The sequence below is a fragment of the Diuraphis noxia genome, unplaced genomic scaffold (genome assembly GCF_037042655.1).
Source record: "Diuraphis noxia isolate RWA-SAM2 unplaced genomic scaffold, SU_Dnox_SAM2 contig0002, whole genome shotgun sequence".
Taxonomy (NCBI): Eukaryota; Metazoa; Arthropoda; class Insecta; order Hemiptera; family Aphididae; genus Diuraphis; species Diuraphis noxia.
The window spans coordinates 351,279-371,406 of NW_028301712.1; the positions used below are offsets into that span (position 1 = coordinate 351,279).

The 20,128-nt window shown below is 29.8% G+C and overlaps 1 protein-coding gene across 1 annotated transcript; it reads left to right on the plus strand.

Moving 5' to 3' along the window:
* Nucleotides 1–161: 161 nt before the first annotated feature.
* Nucleotides 162–18,881, plus strand: LOC107172602 (uncharacterized). Its single transcript, XM_089221315.1, has 2 exons — nt 162–4,071; nt 18,712–18,881. The coding sequence occupies exons 1-2, from the start codon at nt 162–164 to the stop codon at nt 18,879–18,881; spliced, it is 4,080 nt and encodes a 1,359-aa protein (XP_089077441.1).
* Nucleotides 18,882–20,128: the final 1,247 nt, after the last annotated feature.

Genomic DNA, 20,128 nt, shown 5'->3' on the forward strand with positions numbered 1-20,128 from the left:
TCATAAAAGAGCTGAACCGCTGTTACTTATGTTTTAGTGAACATAGAATTGCTCAATGTAGTAATACTAGGGTGTGTTCAGAATGTGGTGGACGCCACCATTCGTTGTTACATTTAAGAACCACGGAGAGTGAAGAGCAACCGGTGACCGCAAACACGACTATGCTTTCAGCTGCTAATGAGAAACCTGGCCGCTGCCGTGTGCTTTTGTCGACCGTAGCTATTCTTGTTCAAGATGTTAATGGTGATTACCAAGAGTTTCGAGCGTTGTTAGACGGTGCCAGTGAAAGTAGTTACATGACGGAAGTTTGTGGAAGGAAACTAGGTTTAGCACGACAGAAATGTAATTTAGTGGTTCGAGGAATGTCTGACGTGCAGGTAGCATCTATTAAGTCTCACGTCAACTTAAACCTGCGCCCCTTAAGAAGCAGTACTCCTGAAATAAACATCAATGCTTATGTAGTTCCTCGGATAACAGGGTTATTACCATCAAGACGCGTATGGAAGGCCGAATGGCAACATCTAAAGGGACTTGAGTTGGCAGATCCCAGGTACGACGAGCCAATGCCAGTAGACATTTTACTCGGCGCTGATGTCGTTCCCTATGTTACTCGAAGTGGTCGTAGAGAAGGTACAGGGACGGAGCCGGTTGGGCTTGAAACTGTGTTTGGATGGACACTTATGGGAAACACTGGAGCTACAACCATGGAGACAGCCAACACATTCGTAACTGCATTGGAGGAGATTGATTCAACACTACGTCGTTTTTGGGACCTGGAGGAACTACCAAAAATCCAGCATCAGACCCCCGAAAACATAAAATGCGAGGAGTTATACACCGCCACAACTACAAGAAAACCAGATGGTCGATACGTGGTGCATCTTCCATTCATACAAAACCCACCACATCTAGGAGAGTCCCGAGCGATGGCCACGCAGCGGTTATACAAACTCGAAATCCGACTAGAGAAGTCTGAAGAACTCCGTCAGCAATATAATGTAGCCATGCGAGACTATCTCGATGCAGGTCATATGAAACCAGTTGACTCAACTGAGACTATGACTTCACACTCCTACTATACTCCACACCATGTAGTACTTAAGCCCGAGAGTTTAACTACCAAAGTACGGGTGGTGTATGATGCGTCTGCAGTTACTTCCAATGGAAAATCTTTAAACGATTGTCTATTTCCTGGACCCAAACTTCAGCAAGACTTATCGGGGATTTTAGTACGATTCCGATTACATTCCATAGTTTTCACTGCAGATATAAGGCAAATGTTTCGCCAAATCGCTATCACTGGCGAACACCATGCATATCAGCGACTTCTATATCGTTTTCAGCCTACAGATCCAGTGCAAGTGTTTGAAATGACAACCGTAACGTTTGGACAGCGTTCCTCGCCCTTTTTGGCCATTCGAACCCTCCACCAATTGGCTGCGGATGAAGCCGCAACCCATCCAGAAGTTCAAAAAGTAATACATACCGATCTTTACGTGGATGATGTAGCAACTGGAACGAAATGTGAAGAATCGGCTCTTCAACTGCAGCAAGATTTAATTAACGTGTTCAAGCGAGGAGGCTTTGAGCTACGAAAATGGTCTAGCAATTCCATTGCTCTGCTTGAATCTGTACCACCCGAACACCGACAAACCGAGGCAGTGACCTTTGATGAGCCAACATCAGACTATACAAAAGTACTTGGGTTAAAGTGGGAACCCAAAAATGACACGATAGCTTACCAGTATCAACCTAACCCGGTGAGGTATAGTAAACGAGCGATTTTGTCCGAGATTGCTCGCATCTATGACCCGATAGGTCTTTTGACGCCGGTAATAACCAACCTAAAACGGTTAATGAAGTATTTATGGGCACTAAGAATTGGTTGGGATGAGGATCTGCCAGTAGTGGCCAAGGATGCTTGGACAAGATATCACGATGAGTTGCCTTTTATTGCTTCAGTATGTGTAGCCCGGCGGATTACCGTCGAGGATGCTAACTACGAACTCCATGGATTTTGCGATAGTTCGGAGAGTGCCTACGCCGCCGCTGCTTACCTTCTAGCACGCACATCTAACGGTCAGATCCAAGTTCACTTATTAATGGGAAAATCTAAAGTGTCTCCGGAGAAGAAACTGTCGATTCCTCGACTTGAACTTTGTGGGGCACTACTATTAGCACGTACGATCGATTATCTCCGTTCTAACCTGAAGTCATTACCGATTAACCAGTACTATGCTTGGACCGACTCTATGGTGACTCTTGCCTGGATCAATACACCATCAGCTAATCTTAAAACTTTTGTTGGTAATCGGGTTGCGAAAATCCAAGGACTTACTTCACAAAAGATATGGAGGTACGTTCCATCGGCACAGAACCCCGTAGATTGCGCATCACGTGGTCTTACACCCAGCGAAATTGTTGACCATCCTCTGTGGTGGAATGGTCCGACATTTCTTCGACAACCATTGGACACTTGGCCACAACAGGCAAATATGTCAGATACAGATCGTGTCGAAAATCATTCTGAAGAAAAGTTGATTACCTTACTAGCAACTGCTACACCTACACAATTAGACGAAAATTGTGTGATTCTTTACGCGTCATCCGAACTTTCTAAGGTTCTCCGTTTGGCAGCTTATTGGTTGCGACTACGTCAACGATTGGGTAGGCCGCCCAGGGTGCAATACCAAACCAATCGCCCAAGCGCGCAAGAAACGAGAGATGCGTTACAGGCGTTAATACGATGGGTCCAGCATATACACTTCGCTGAAGACTGGAACTGTCTTAGGCAAAACCGACCGTGTACACCCAAACTTCGCATGCTTGGTGCATACTTGGATCTCGACAATGATCTCATCCGCGTTGGAGGACGTTTGAAGAACTCTGACTTGCCTTATGATGCAAAACACCCGATACTACTCCCAAAACAATCGCAATTAACCATTTTATTGATCGACAATGTACATAGTCTTCATTGTCATCCCGGACCACAAACGACGCAGAATATTCTACACCAGGATTATTGGATCTTATCGGCTCGTAGCGTCATACGTAAACGACTACACCAGTGCATCCCTTGTTTTCAGGCGAAGCCAAAACCCATGAACCCTATGATGGGAGCGTTGCCTCGAGCTCGTGTTGCAAGTATCAAAGCGTTTGCACAGGTAGGAGTTGACTTTGCAGGCCCTTTTTGGGTAAAGGCCGCTTTGTTACGACGAATTCAAGCCACAAAAGGTTACCTGTGTATATTTGTCTGTATGGCAACTCGAGCAGTTCATCTCGAACTTGTAAGCGATCTAACCACGTGCCTGTTTCTATCAGCCCTTAATAGATTCATTAGTCGACGTGGTCGCTGTGAAGCTATATATAGTGACTGCGGCACTAATTTTGTGGGTGCGAAAAACTACTTGGAGGTAATACAGAAATTGATTAAGTCCGACGAAGTAGAGAGAGGTCTTGCGACCCACCAGATAAGATGGCATTTGAATCCACCCGCTGCTCCACATATGGGTGGTCTATGGGAGGCAGCAGTAAGATCCGCTAAGACCCTCTTACATCGCACGATCAAAGAACAAATTCTGACCTACGAAGAGTTGAACACCATCTTTCACCGAATTGAGGCAATATTAAACTCACGTCCATTAGGTTCCATGTCATCAGATCCTAACGACCTACAACCACTAACCGCTGGACATTTTTTAACGTTAGAACCAATCGTTACCATACCGACGCCAGATACAATTAAAACCTTACCAAAGCTGGGACTTCACCAACGCTGGAAACTAGTCCAACAACTGCAACAACATTTTTGGGAACGTTGGCAGCAGGAATACTTGCATACAATTCAAACCAAATCCAAATGGAACAAAATTGAAACCAACCTGGCTCTAGGGGACCTTGTAATTATTAAGGAACCAACTCCACCCCTCACATGGAAAACGGCTCGAGTGGTAGAAGTCTTTCCAGGAGAGGACAAAATAGTTCGAGTCGCCAACGTCCGGACCGCAGAGGGAAAAATTGTAAAACGTCCAGCGGTGAAACTGTGTCGCTTGCCATTAACTTTTGAAGGTAACTAGGTACCTTCAACGGGGGCAGTATGTTTAGACGACGACGTCGTCACACACTGTAATCACGGTTTGATAGGGCTTCCGAGTTCCGATAGTCGCCGTGACACATACTCTCTCTCGCAACTTTTCTGTACCGCGTAGTTTGTGTGCCGCGAACAACGGACGCGACCAAGTCCGCGATAAAAATACTACCGCGATCGAATACCGAATGTACCGAATACCGACCGAATAGTAGATCCATTTTTTGACCGTGGCACCGAGTACCAGAATTTTGTGTAGTGCGTTACCGACACCATCACCCCGTGGAACACTTCACCGTCTTGTTCAACAAGCCTGTTCAGCGTCCAAACCCAGCAGTCGCCATCACGGTTTTATATACAATTTTATTATTTATACATATTTATATTTTCCTATGTTTTGTTTTATCTTATTATTGTTAGTAATAATTTTAGTGTTAGTTATTTATTAGAATTTCCACTTGCTGGCCAGCACTATTTTTCTGTGCCCCCATACCATTTACGTAACTGATTTTGTTAATAGTAGTCCGTCGATTCATATCACGGCAAACTTAAGTACCGGTTGTTATTTGATTTCGTTAAAAAACCTATAGCGAACCTTTTATACAGTCCACTTATACCAAACATCCAAACAACCACAATAATGTTTATGTTCATTTAACTTATTTTCTGTATCAAAACTATTTAAACACATTTTACATAAAAATCTTTTATGACCATCTTTTGTCATTTGACTTCCTACTAATTTCCATAAATCCTTAATCCAACAATAATGACCTTTATTCTCATTATCCTCTCTTAAATACAACAAATCTATATGATTAGTTTTTTCAATTTTAGTTATTTCTAGTGGTAAAATTATATGTGTATATTGTCCTTGTTCTTCTAGATAGTAAATATTAATAGAAATATCCTCTGTTTTTTTAACAAATTTTGGAACGTCTGTGGTTTTTACTGGAAAATTAATACCTTTTAATTCTTCATCAAATTCATTTTCCCATTTTTATATTTTGTAACTCTTTGTGCATCTTTTTTAACATCTTTACTATGTAAAGTAGAGAGTATTGACCAATGAAAACATTTATCATCTTCATTTTGAACATTTATAACAGCGTGTTTATTTTGAATATCTTCAGGTAATGGAATATAATATGAAGAACCTTTAAAAGGAACATATTTATTTATATTTATTCCCAAACTTAAAATTTGATCAAGTCTCCATTGAGATTCTTTCATTACAAAATCTTCTTTTTCATTTACAATTTTAATTTTTACATTTGTATAAAACTCATTTAAGTTAGAATTTTTTGTTAAAATTTCATTTTGTGTTTTAAAATTACATTCTTTATATATCATATCTTCTTCAGATTTACCTTTCTTATATATAGCTAACATCATAATATTTACTTTTAAATCTTTCTTTTTTAATTCATGTTTAATGCGTCCTATTACTGGGTTATCTAAACGATTTAAAAACACTTGTGGATCTTTAATACCCATGTTATTTTCAATAACATAAGTTTGTAATCTACTTTTAAATGCAGTTTCTTCAATTTTTAGAATAGGTCGATTATCTTTCTTTTCAAACATTTTTACACTAAAATTAAAAACCTTATGTGGTTTTGGTATTCTTTCTTTTTTTAATCTTATTTGTTGTTGTGGTTTTGGTATTCTTTCTTTTTTTGTTCTTATTGGTTTTGATGGAATTTTATTGTACATTTTATTAAATTTAGGTTTAATTGTTTGATCTACATCATTTGTTTGATGACGAATAGATTTCAAATGTCTAGACCAATTTTTGTAAGTAACTGTTAAGTTACATTTATCACAAGTTTTGTTAGGATATGTTTTTTTGTTATCCATTTTATTAATATTAATATTTCCTTTAACTAAGGAATCAATTTTATTTAAAGTTTCCATTATTTATTATAGAGGATATTATTTTTTTTTTACATTCAAATTTTTAATAGAAATTATTCTATTAAAAATATACTTTTAAAAACAGATTAAATCCCCTTCCTCGGAATTCCGAGGTCGGAGATTTAATTCATTAAATAATAATTTAGTTCTTTTTAATTCAAACCAATGACTATATTGTATTATAGATATCATTTCCTTTAACTCATGTCATTTAAAAACAATGTGAAACATATAGTCGATTTATTTAATTTAATATTATTTTAATATTAAGATCCCATAAAAAATTTACACATTTTAAGATTTCCTAAATCTTGAACAACCTTAACATCTTCTAGAAAACGATGTCTATAACTACCTATTGTAATTATCATATCATTGGCTATTCTACAAAGTTCTAACCAACTTGGTGAATGTAATAGTTTAGAAATATAAGGATTTCTAGTATTATCATCTTCTTGGTCAATAATGAAAATATTTCCATAAATTGGAATTTTATGTAGATTATATTTAATTATTTCAGTATTATCATGATATTCAAAAGCACAAAATTCAACATATAAATTATCTTTTTTTGAAAATTTTTTCATATATTTTTTTATATCATTTTTCATTAATTTCAAATAATTATATTTGTTTTGTTTTTCTTGATTAATTGGTAATCCCTTGTAAGTTTTATTATATCTAAAAGGTACAATTGTTTGATCTATATCATTTGATTGATGACGAATAGTAATCAAATGAGCAGCCCAATTTTTGCTATCAACTGCTAAGTTACATTTATCACAAATTTTGGGGGGATATGTTTTTTTGTTATTCATTTTATTATTATTATCAATTTCTTTAACTAAGGGTTCAGTAATATTTAATATATTCATTTTATTATTGTTATAATAGAATAATTTCGATTAAAAATAACAATTCATAATATCTGGAGACAATAATAACGTGTGCCCGAATGGGACACGCGTTAAATATAGAAAAATTAAATAACAATTAAAATATTGTTTTTTGCATCTCTTCGTTATAAAAACTCCCTTCAACCGCTTCATTGTTTAAATCTATAATTTTATAGGTTATAGGATTTGTGTTTAAAATTTCATTAACTATAAACATTTCTGTTGTCCAATTATTACTGTATTTATTAGCAAATGTTTTTTTATAAGCTTTTATTCTGACTCTATCACCCACGCTAAATTTTATTTTTAATTTAGGTTTGTTTTTTGTATAAAATAATTTGCGTAGAACAAGGTCTTCGTTAGATTTATTTACTTCACAAGGTTTCATACCAATAGATCTATGTATATCATCAAAATTATATTCATCTATTAAAGATTGTAAAATGTTAAACCATTTTTTAGATTTTTGCATTTCAAATTTTATTCTCATTTTTTTGTTTAATGTTCTATTAAATCGCTCAATAATTGCAGATTTTTCTTCGTTTTGAGTATGATACATATGAATATTATATTTTTCCAAAGTTTGTTTAAAATGTTTATTTACAAACTCCAAGCCTTTATCAACATGTAGTAATTTTGGTGGTTGATGTTTTTGTGATTTAGCTTGTTTTATTATTTCTTCAAATGTTTTTGAAACACTAATACCATCTTTATTTTTGAGTGGTAATGCCCATACAAATTTTGAAAAAGTATCTATAACAGTAATTATATAACAATAACCTTTATTTTCATTTGAATAATTTCTCATTATAACTAAATCAGCAGCCCATAGATCATCAATACCTTTAGTGATAATCCTTCTTTTAGGAAATCTTAATCTGACTGGTTTATGAAGTTCATTAGCTAATAAAAATTTGTCTGTATTATTTGAAATATTTTGATTTATAGATTTATTGGTGACGGGTTGTTCAATTTCAGATGATGTTGTAAATTTACTTTTATTTGTTTTACAATCCAAACATTTTGTTGAAATTCTCCATCGACCATTAACTGTTTGCATTTTAATAGGATTTAAATTTTTTGTTCTTTTTTTACATTTAAGACAATGTATAGTTTGTAATAATTCATCGCTCATTTTATATTGCAAAAATTTTTTTTTTTGATTTTTCCAAAAATCTTTGGAAATAATTTTAGACTATCAGACTACGAGGGGGGCTTAAAGAGAATTAAAATTAAAAATGTTTAAAGCAAAAATGAACTTTCTAACATAAATATTACCGGAGTTATACTTAAATCAAAAATATGAAGTGAGGGGTAAACTTTTAGTATGTAGTGTAGATAAGTATATAAATAATATCTGTGATGTTCCGACTTGATAATATCAATTATTAAATGAATTATCAGACTTTAAAATATTTAATAATAATAATAATAACAAATATTTTCAATTGAAAAAAAAAAATGCAAAAAATTTACAAAAGTAGTCCCTGCTGTACAGACATCCGAATCTAACACTTTTTTATTATTATTATTATTATTTTTTTTTTTTTTTCAAACGTCTGTACAGCAGGGACTACTTTCACCATCATTGTAGCACAACACAATGAGAAGTCGTTATTTGTAGACTCCAGGGACCAGTGAGGAGAACATTAGTAATGATATTACAACCCACTGCGTCTTCAATCCAACTATACTTAGCATATAGTTGAACAAGCCACATGTTGTAGCATTGTAATTATCACGACTAAATTCCCCCCAGCCAGTATCGAACCTACTATGAATGCATTCAAAGCCTAACGCCTTACCCATTGAGCCACATTACTCAAATATGTGTAATAGTATAAAACACTCTATTTAAATAATATAATTGGTATTCGACAAATGATAATATCCTATAACTGTATACAATAAGTATTATTGTCACCCTATATATTAGATAACACTGCAATAACGGATGTGAAAAAAAAATAATCAGTCTAGCTACACAAACGTTGATATTATATTATATATTATTATTATTATACGTAAATATTATTATACGTAATTATTCACCTTATACTTATACAGTTAATAACTTATCTTATAATAATAAAAAAATTCAAATTGAATCTCCTTGTTATTATAAATTAGATGAAAAATTTAAAAAAAATTTAGGATTTGAAAACACAGAATTTGATTTTTCATTAGTTGTTAATACTTTAATGTATTGTCCTACTTCTGAAGAAAAATATATAAATATAGATCAAGAATGTACAATTAGATTAGGTAGAAATGGTGAAATACCGAAGATTGAAATTCCAATAGGAATATACACAATAAATGAAATTGAAAATTTAATGAATTGTTATGATTGTCCTAAAATAAGTCTTGAATTAATTGATGATTTTTTAAATATTACAGCCTCAATCGGTCTAAGTTTTGATGAATATTTATCAAATTGTTTAGGTTTTGAATATATGGGATATTTAATCCCTATAAATAGGGTATGGCCTGATTCATGGAAACTAGGTCCTGATATTGAATATACAATAACAGGATCAAACAAACCAATTTTTTATACACAATGTTTTTTAAAAAATATAAACGGTGTTATATTGCAATGCATCTGTATTTCTCGTAAAAATTATTTCCATATCACCTTGGAAAACAGGATATATTTGGTCTTTAAACCATCCTAATCCGAATTGTGATAATTTACCCATAACATTAAAACGACCTCCACCTTTATATTTGCTTGAAAATCCTGAGTTTATAATTGGTCCGTTTGGATCCACAGAAAAATCTAACACACCTTTAATTGTACTAGCAAATCCTGGATTTTCGATTTCATCCAAGACTTTACCATGTTTTTTAACTTCAATTCTAGTAAATAAAAATGCAGGAAAATTATCAATTAGTTGTATTTTTGATTCTTTAGGATAATCTTTTCCATCTTTTTGCAAATATCTACCAAAAATATAAAATTTTGCATCTTTAATGCTCAGAAAATCATCCATATTATCTATTCTAAAAATTGTAGTTTTATTAGGTGTATTAAGTTGTGAATTATTCACAGGTAAAAAAGTTTTAAATTGAGATCTTTCAATATATTGATCGTATTTTTTAAAAATATTATACATTATTATTTATAATAGCAAATATATATATATTTTTTTTTATATAAATGGATAAATTAATGGTAAAAAAATATATTGAAGATGATAGTAAAGAAAAATCTTTATTTGAAATACCTTCACGAGTTTTAGTGGTAGGAGCATCTGGCTGTGGTAAAACAACTTTGTTGTATAATATGATTATAAGTTATTGGATTCCATATAAAAATCTATATATTTTTACAAAAAATATTGATCAGCCAGTTTATAAAAAATTAAAAAAAATATTTGATGGAATATCTTCTATAAACATTCATTTTTCTGATGGTGATATAATATCTGTTGATGACTGTGAACCTAATAGTGTAGTGGTTATTGATGATTTTCTTTTAGAAGATCAAAAGTTGATAATGGAATATTTTATAAGATCGAGATCAAAGAATATTAGTGTTATTTATTTAACACAAAGCTATACTTCAGTAGATATAAAAACAATAAGAAATAATTTAACTGTTATAATTGTTTTTAATCAGTCAAATTATTATATTGAAAAAATATGGTCCGATTTTATTAGCAAAATTATACCATTAGACAAATTTAAACACATTTTTAGAACTTATTGTAAAACATATGATAAAAAAAATAAAATAAAAACATATGGTTTCATAACAATAGACATAATAAAAAATTTTATCTTTGACAATAAAGGTAATGATATTTTAAGTATTGATGAACGATGAAAATTATTTTTTATGTAATAAATGGATATCAAACAAATTCAAAATGAATTAAAAAATAAAAATTAAAAAAAATATAACATTTGAAGACCAAAACAATTCCAAGGTCTGAAATAACTTAGAAAACGAAACAGAAAAAATGAAACAATTAATTCATCTTAGACAAAATTTACAAAAAACTTTTAAAAAATCAGATTTAGAACAATCCGAAAAAAATTTAAATTTTATAAAGAAAGATGAAGAAGAAGATGAAGGTGACATCAATAACGCGTCCCCTATTCAGGGACATGTTGAATATACACCAAAAAATATACAAAAAATAATTAATCTTAAAAAAAATTTACTATAGAAAAACAGTTTTAAACGATAAATATACATCAGAAGAAAAAGTAAAACATTATGAACCAATATTAAAAGCATTATCAAATGTTGAATCATCTGTTAATGATGTTAAAGAGGTTGCTATTAAAACCGATAATGATATTCAAAAGATGATAATACCTACTCCTTATAAACCTCGTAATCCAGAATTATTACGACTAACAGAAGATCAAGATAATATGAAAACACCTAAAAGTTCTCCACGAATAACAACAAATAAATCTCCTATGCCTAAAAATATAATAATATTAGGTGAAAATGCGCAAAAATATTTACCAACTTTACCAAATGAAGCTAAAGGTGTTAATCCATTTGGAATATATCATATAAGTAAAACTGATGAATTCATGATCGGAAAATACCCTATAATATTTGACTTTGATGATATAATTTTAAATGGAAAAAAACATATACTAACCCCAGGTATTAACTCATACAGATGTTACAAAATCAGAATTTTATACAAAAGAAGATTTTGAAAATTATGAAAAAATATTAATTGAAACAGATTCAATATACCAAAATAATGATATTAACACAGGAAAACCTAAATCAAGTGGAAGTGCTAAATATAATGAAATGATTTAACCTATTTGGGAAAAAATTAAACAAACATCAACAAAAACTAAAGAAAGTAAACCAAAAACATCAAAAAAAGATAAATCACCAACACTGAAAGAATCACAAAGTTTTCCCAAAGGAGAAGGTTTAATAAAATATACAAATAATCCTATTGAATTTATTTATATCGATAATATAATAAAAATAATTGACAGACTATATTTTATATTAGCAGAAGAAATAGCGGGAAATTATGGTTTTCATAATGAAAAACTTGGTATCGTTCATTTGTTTAAACGAAACATGGAAACACTGATTGATACTCCCAAAAAAGGTGTTGAATATTTACTACAATCTTTGTTAAATTTACCAAAAGAAACAACAAATAAGTTAGAATATAATATTAAACAATTAATTGACAGACTACATGTTATATCATCTGCAGAAAGATCGGGAAAAAACACTTATCATGATGAAAAACTTGAAATTCTTAATTTTTGTATTAAAAAAAATAGAAAAGATAATTGATATTCCCGTTAAAGGTGTAGAATACTTAATGTCGTATATTTCACATTTACCAAAGGATATTATAAAAGGTTCAGGGTTTTTTAATGATTTTTTAAATTGTTCAAAATTACCTCCGATACATTGGCCTGGATATAATTATCTAGGACCATTTACAAATTTAGATGAAAATATTCCCCCGATTAACAAGTTAGACGAATATGCAAGAGAACATGATTATTTTTATAAAGATCATAAACATACTAAAACAAGACATATCGCTGATAAAAATTTACAACAAAAAGCAATGGAAAGATTTTATGCTTCTGATAGTTCTTTGAATGAAAAAATTGCTGCTTTGACAACTGCAAATGTAATGAAAACAAAAAGATATTTAGGAATGAATTAAATATTTGAATAAAATTTAATATTTTGTATAATAAATTGCATTTTAAATTAACTGAAAACCATAAAAAAAAGTTGGCTGAAGCTCATAAAAAAAACTCTAATGCGACAATTCATATTGCTAGTGATAAAATATATAAAGGAGAAAATAAATATTATTTAGATCAAAATCAAATAGATAAATTAAAAAATGCCAAGAAAAAAAATTCTGGAGTAAGGTTGGAGATTACACCGAAGCAAATTAAAGGTGTATTTTTACCATTAATTTTACCTTTTCTAGAAGCTGCAGCAGTAACTACTCCAGCTTTAATTGCATTGTATGATAGCTATAAAGATAGTAAACAAAAGAAAAAAATAGAAGAGGAAATAATTCGACACAATAAAGAAATGGAAAAAAATAAAGGTTCTGGATTGAAGACAAATAAAAAAAAAAAATCGAAAAAATGATTAATTTCGATATATCAACATTTAGAAAAAACATTAAAAATTATCCAGGTTGTTATACAACTTTTTGGAGTAAAGTTAAAAATATAAATATCGAACCGTTAAGTAATTTTGATATAATAAAATTTGGAAATAATATAAAAAATTTTAGAGGTTGTTTCATGATAAATGAATTACCTGAAAAATGAATGTGGGATTTTTAATTTAAATAATTCTACTCATTTTGATTTATTGATTGATTTATGTATTTTAATTTATTAAAATCTTTGATAGTTGTATCCATTGTTTTATCATACATTTCAATTCCTTTAACTAAGGTATTCAATTTCTTTTTAATAATTATTGTATTTCAATTTTAATTATTAATATCATAAGTTTTGTAAAAAAAATAAAATATATTTTAATAATTATTGCAATTCAACTTTTAATTATTAATATCATAAGTTTTGTAAAAAAAATAAAAAAATTTTAATAATTATTGCAATTCAATTTTTAATTATTAATTATAGTTATCATAAGTTTTGCGAAAAATATTTTAATAATTATTGCATTTCAATTGTCTGATCTTTTTGCACATTGTTTTCTTTGTGATCTTTTACTGATAAAATAAAAGTGCGCCAGGAATGGTACATCTATACTACTTATATTATATTCAACATGATTTAAATAAGTAGAGTCTTCTTTTTTTAAATATCTGCATTCAGTTGGCATTGAAATTTCAATGCCAAAATTTCAAATAAATAACTAGATTTTCCAGTTTAATCTTAAGATTTGATGAATATTTTATAATGATATAATACTTTATACACTTATTAATTATATCATCGGGTATTCTCTGTCTATTATAGCACTAGGTAAGTTATTTTAATTTTATATAATTAATTAATTTTACACGATTTATAGTATGCATCTTAAATTTGTTTAAAGTTTTGTCTTATATTTATATTATATTACACATAATTTAAAGAAGCAGTGTGATTTTCTTTTTAATTATTAATTTTCTTAGATTCTAAAAAAAAAGCCGTCAGTTATTAAAATTAAATATTTTCTTTAAACTACGTGTTTGTAATACATAATTCTATGCACGGCCTGATAAAAGACATATAAGGATGAATATGTTATAACTAAGAATTCTATTTCAAAGTTCAAATGATATTTCTACCCTAATTATTATGTTTCGAAATTTATATTCAACTGAAAAACTTGAAAATTCATTGCAAAAATTTCAAATAAATCACTTGACTTTCCACTTTAATCAGAACATTTGATGAATATTTTATAATTATAAAATATATTATACACTTATTAATTATTATCGGATATTCTCTGTCGATTATAGAACTACGTAAGTTGCTTTATTTGTAATAATTATTAAATTTTACACGATTTACAATATGCATCTTAAATATGTATAATGTTTAATCTTATGTAAATATTCTATTCAACATGATTCAAATAAGTAGAGTGATTTTTTTATTTTAATATCGGCTTTCAATTTTCTGAGTTTTTTTTTTTTAAAAACACTGTTAGTTATAATCTATTATAATTAAATATTAAACTCAAACTAAGTGTTTGTAATGTTTAATTCTATGAATGGCCTGATAGTAGACATATAAGTCTGAATATGTTATAACTAAAAACTCTATTTCAAATTTAGTTCAAATTATTTTTCTACCCTAATTATTATGTTTCGAAATTTATATTCTACGAATAAACTTTAAAATTCATTGCAAACATATCAAATAAGTCCCTCGATTTTCCACTTTAATCATAACGTTTGATGAATATTTTATAATTATAAAATATATTATACACTTATTAATTATTATCGGATGTTCTCTGTCGATTATAGAACAACGTAAGTTGATTTGATTTTAAATAATTATTAATTTTACAAGATTTATAATATATGCATCTTAAATATATTTAAATTTTAATCTTCAGTTTATATAATATTCATCATAATTTAGATAAGAAGTTTAATTTTATTATTCTATTATAGGCATTCAATTTTCCGAGATTATAAAAAAAAAAAGCAATTAGTTATAAACTATTATAATTAAAAATAAACCTTAAACTACATCGTTATATTTTTCGAATTATATACATGGCCTGATAGTAGACATATAAGTATGAATATTTTTTATCTATGAACTCTATTTCAAATTTAGTTCAAATGATTTTTATACCCTAATTATTAGTTTTCGAAATTTATATTCTACCGATAAACTAAAAGGTTCATTTCAAATATTTCAAATAATTCACTTGATTGTCCACTTTAATCGTAACATTTGTTGAACATTTTATAATTATAAAATATTTTATACACTTATTAATTATTATCGGGTATTCTCTGTCTATTATAGTACTACGTAAGTTAATTTAATTTTATATAATTAATTAATTTTACACGATTTATAGTATGCATCTTAAATTTGTTTAAATTTAGTCTTATAATTATATTATATTACACATAATTTAAAGAAGTAGTGTGATTATCTTTTTAATTATCTGCAATTAATTTTCTGAGATTCTAAAAAAAAAAGCCGTCAGTTATCATATATTAAAATTAAATATTTTCTTTAAACTACGTGTTTGTAATACATAATTCTATGCACGGCCTGATAAAAGACATTTAAGGATGAATATGTTATAACTAAGAATTCTATTTCAAAGTTCAAATGATTTTTCTACCCTAATTATTATGTTTCGAAATTTATATTCAACTGAAAAACTTGAAAATTCATTGCAAAAAATTCAAATAAATCACTTGACTTTCCACTTTAATCATAACATTTGATGAATATTTTATAATTATAAAATATATTATACACTTATTAATTACTATTGGTTATTCTCTGTCTATTATAGTACGACGTAAGTTGATTTAATTTTAAATCATTATTTAATTTGATACGATTTATAATATGCATCTTAATGATACTTAAATATAATATTAAGTTTATATAATATTCAACATAATTTAGATAAGAAGTGTGATTTTATTTTTAAAATATCTGCTTTCAATTTTCCGAGATTTCTTAAAAAAAAACACTGTTTTTTATAAGCTATTATAATTAAATATAAACCTAAAACTACGTATTTATAATTTTTAAATTCTATGCACGACCTGATAGTAGACATATAAGTATGATTATGTTTTAACTAAAATCTCTATTTCAAATAAATCACTTGATGTTCTCTTTAATCATAACATTAATTGATGAATATTTAATAATTATAAAATATATTATACACATATTAATTACTTATTATCGGATATTCTCTGTCGATTATAGAACAAGGTAAGTTGATTTAATTATAAATAATTATTTAATATTATACGATTTATAGTTCACATCTTTAATATGTTTAAAGTTTAATCTTTTGTTTATTTAATATTCAACCTAATTTAGATAAGATGTGTGATTTTATTTTTAAAATATCTGCAATCAATTTTCAGAGTTTTTTTCAAATTAAATAACTTTTAGTTATAATCTATTATAATTAAATATTAACCTTAAACTACGTATTTATAATTTTTTAATTCTACGCATGGCCTGATAGTAGAGATATAATTATGAATATGTTATATCTAAGAACTCAATTTCAAATTTAGTTCAAATTATTTTTCTACCCTAATTATTATGTTTCGAAATTTATATTCTATGAATAAACTTTAAAATTCATTGCAAACATTTCAAATAAGTCCCTCGATTTTCCACTTTAATCATAACGTTTGATGAATATTTTATAATTATAAAATATATTATACACTTATTAATTATTATCGGATGTTCTCTGTCGATTATAGAACAACGTAAGTTGATTTGATTTTAAATAATTATTAATTTTACAAGATTTATAATATATGCATCTTAAATATATTTAAATTTTAATCTTCAGTTTATATAATATTCAGCATAATTTACATAAAAAGTGTGATTTTATTTTTTGAATATCTAAATCCAATTTTCCGAGTTTCAAGAAAAAAAACTGTTATTTAGAATCTATTATAATTAAATATTTACCTTAAACTACGTATTTATAATGTTTAATTTTATGCATGGCATGAGAGTAGACATATAAGTATAAGTATATAAGTATAAATACCTATATTATAACCAATAACTCTATTTTAAATTAACACCAAATGACTTTTCTAAACTAATTATTTTGTTTTGAAATTTAAATTTTACCGAAAAACTTGTAAATTCATTGCAAACATTTCAGATAAATCACTTGATTTCCCACTTTAATCATAACATTTGATGATTATTTTATAATTATAAAATATATTCTACACTTATTAATTATTATCTGGTATTCTCTGTCTATTATAGTGCATCGTAAGCTGATTAAATTTTAAATAATTATTAAATTTTACATGATTTACAATATGCATTATAAATTTATTTAATGTTTAATCTTCTGTTTATATAATATTCAACATAATTTAGATAAGAAGTTTAATTTAATTTTTTAATTATATGCATTCAATTATCCGAGATTAAAAAAAAAAAGCTGTTGGTTATAATCTATTATAATTAAATATTAACCTTAAACTTTGTGTTTGTAATTTATAATTCTACGCACGGCCTGATAGTAGACATTATAAGTTTGAATATGTTATAACTAAAATTGCTATTTCAAATAAATCACTTGATTTCCACTTTAATCATAATATTTGATGAATATTTTATAATTATAAAATATATTATACACTTATTAATTATTATCGGATATTCTCTGTCGATTATAGAACTACGTAAGTTGCTTTATTTGAAATAATTATTAAATTTTACACGATTTATTATAATATGCATCTTAAATATATATTTTAATGTTTCATCTTATGTTTATATAATATTCAACCCGTCGCTCAAGGTGTTGTATACGTGGTGATATTTTATATACGAATGACCGTTGGCCCTTCCAACACGTCGGTGTTTCTTATCGGCACAAAATCGAAATTAGCTCCTTTGAAACCGTTAACAGTCCCGCGGCTCGAATTGAACGCAGCATTATTATTAGCTCGTTGGCTAAATCGAATTCGCCGTACGTTAGCAGTGCAATTTAATATTATTGGCGTTCGGGCGTGGTCGCATTCGAAATAGTACTCGCTTGGTTGACTGTCACTCACACATCATTTAAAGTTTACGTCTCGAATCGCGTGCATCAAATTCGGACCTTACTCCCGGACTGTCATTGGCAACATGTCGTTTCGCACAATAATCCCGCCGATTGTGCATCACGTGGTGTGATGCCATCGGTATTATCACAGCTTGAATTAGATTGGCAAGGTCCGCCGGTAGCTTATGAAGACCCATCGGTTTGGGACCAATTTTGTCCGCCTCAACCTTGTCCGGACTTACCCGAAATGCGTCCCGTGTCATGTGCGGCCTCGTGTTAATGACCTCTCCGATGAATGGTGTACTCGTTTTTCAAATTACGATCGAATGCTCCGTGTCGCATATGCACGTCGCTTTATTGTAGCTTGTCGTCATCGCGTATCAAAACAATTAAATAACACGACACGAGGGTCAATGCCACGACATCCGGCGATGGCAGCACCCGCGTTTTTATGTAAATCAGAAATTGATTGTGTGGCCGCGTCACAACAAATATATTTTACGACGATGAAACAATAGAGATAGGTGAATTCCTAATCGCTGAAATTTCAGAGCACAGAAGAAAAGACTGGAGAGATACTATAGAAGAACTGAACCTCGCTCAAAACAGTATTAAAGCCTGGAGACTGCTGAAGAAGTTGAATGGAGAGAACAAACAACGACTCGCGCACACAAATGTATCTGCACATGAGATAGCTCATCAGTTAATTGTTACGTCCTGACTGAACGTCGATTCATACATCAACGTAGAGATGAAATACTGATGTTTACAATATAATAAATGTCTTTATTTTCACAATTTATTAATACTTGATACAAAAATACAGTTTATATGCTATAAAGGTGTTGGTGAGCGGTTTTACGACCTTACTCTGAAATATTGTTTTAAATGACAATGAGTGGTTTTACGACCTGCCTCTAAGTGTCTTAAATGTCCCTAATCGTCTGATGAGCTCTTGTCGTGGTCTCCCTTATATATGCTCGTGTCCGTAGGAGTAGGTGGTCGTACGTGATGGTGAAATCTGGCACAAGGCAGAATTTGAGTCTCCTGGTGTAATTGGTTATTCTAGTCGATTCACATCCTTTCTTAGTAACAGAGACTTTTTGCGAGAAGAGACGTGTGACAATGCTTTTATAGTTTAATTATCTACGTTTTTTACGATGACCTCAGTATGTTATTTTATATTAATTGCCTACTTAGTTATATCACCACTCATAGTAGAAACGTACACTATGTTTTGAATATTGATAGGGTACGTAACATAATAATGAACGGTAAAACTAAAAGAGTAGAGAAAATCTCAAAAAGATTAAAGAGAGCATCTGAGGAGCACAATATGTTCGCAAGCCTCCTCGAAACATCGGAAATTGAAACAGCAATACGGGAACTTAAAAACAAAAATGCAGCAGGATTAGATGAATTACCAATGGAGCACAAACTATTAGATGGATTACTGAATTTTTCAACAACTGCATACGCCTCAAAAAAATACCAAAACCATGGAGACAAGCGCACATAATAGCATTACTGAAACCGGGCAAGAACCCAAACGAAGCAAAAAGCTACAGTCCCATATCATTGCTATGCCATATGTATAAACTATTCGAGCGAGTAGTTATGAATAGAATAAAAACTACTATCGGTGCAAATATTATTCAGGAGCAAGCAGGTTTCAGAGTCGGGAAATCATGCACCAGTCAAGTCCTTAACATAACACAACACATAGAGAATGGCTTTGAGGGAAAGATGATTACGGGTGCTGTCTTTATCGATTTATCTGCGGCATACGACACGGTAAACCACGGAATTGCCCCGCCTTACATCAGGGGAGAAGTGCACACCAGAAAGGAAAGAACGAAGCAATTAATGGATGAATGACACCCAATGAATGGACAAGTAGCACCCCATAAACGGCTCAAGTCAAGAGAAAGTTTCCTTGGAGCTGTGAACCACTAACAAAAAGACCAG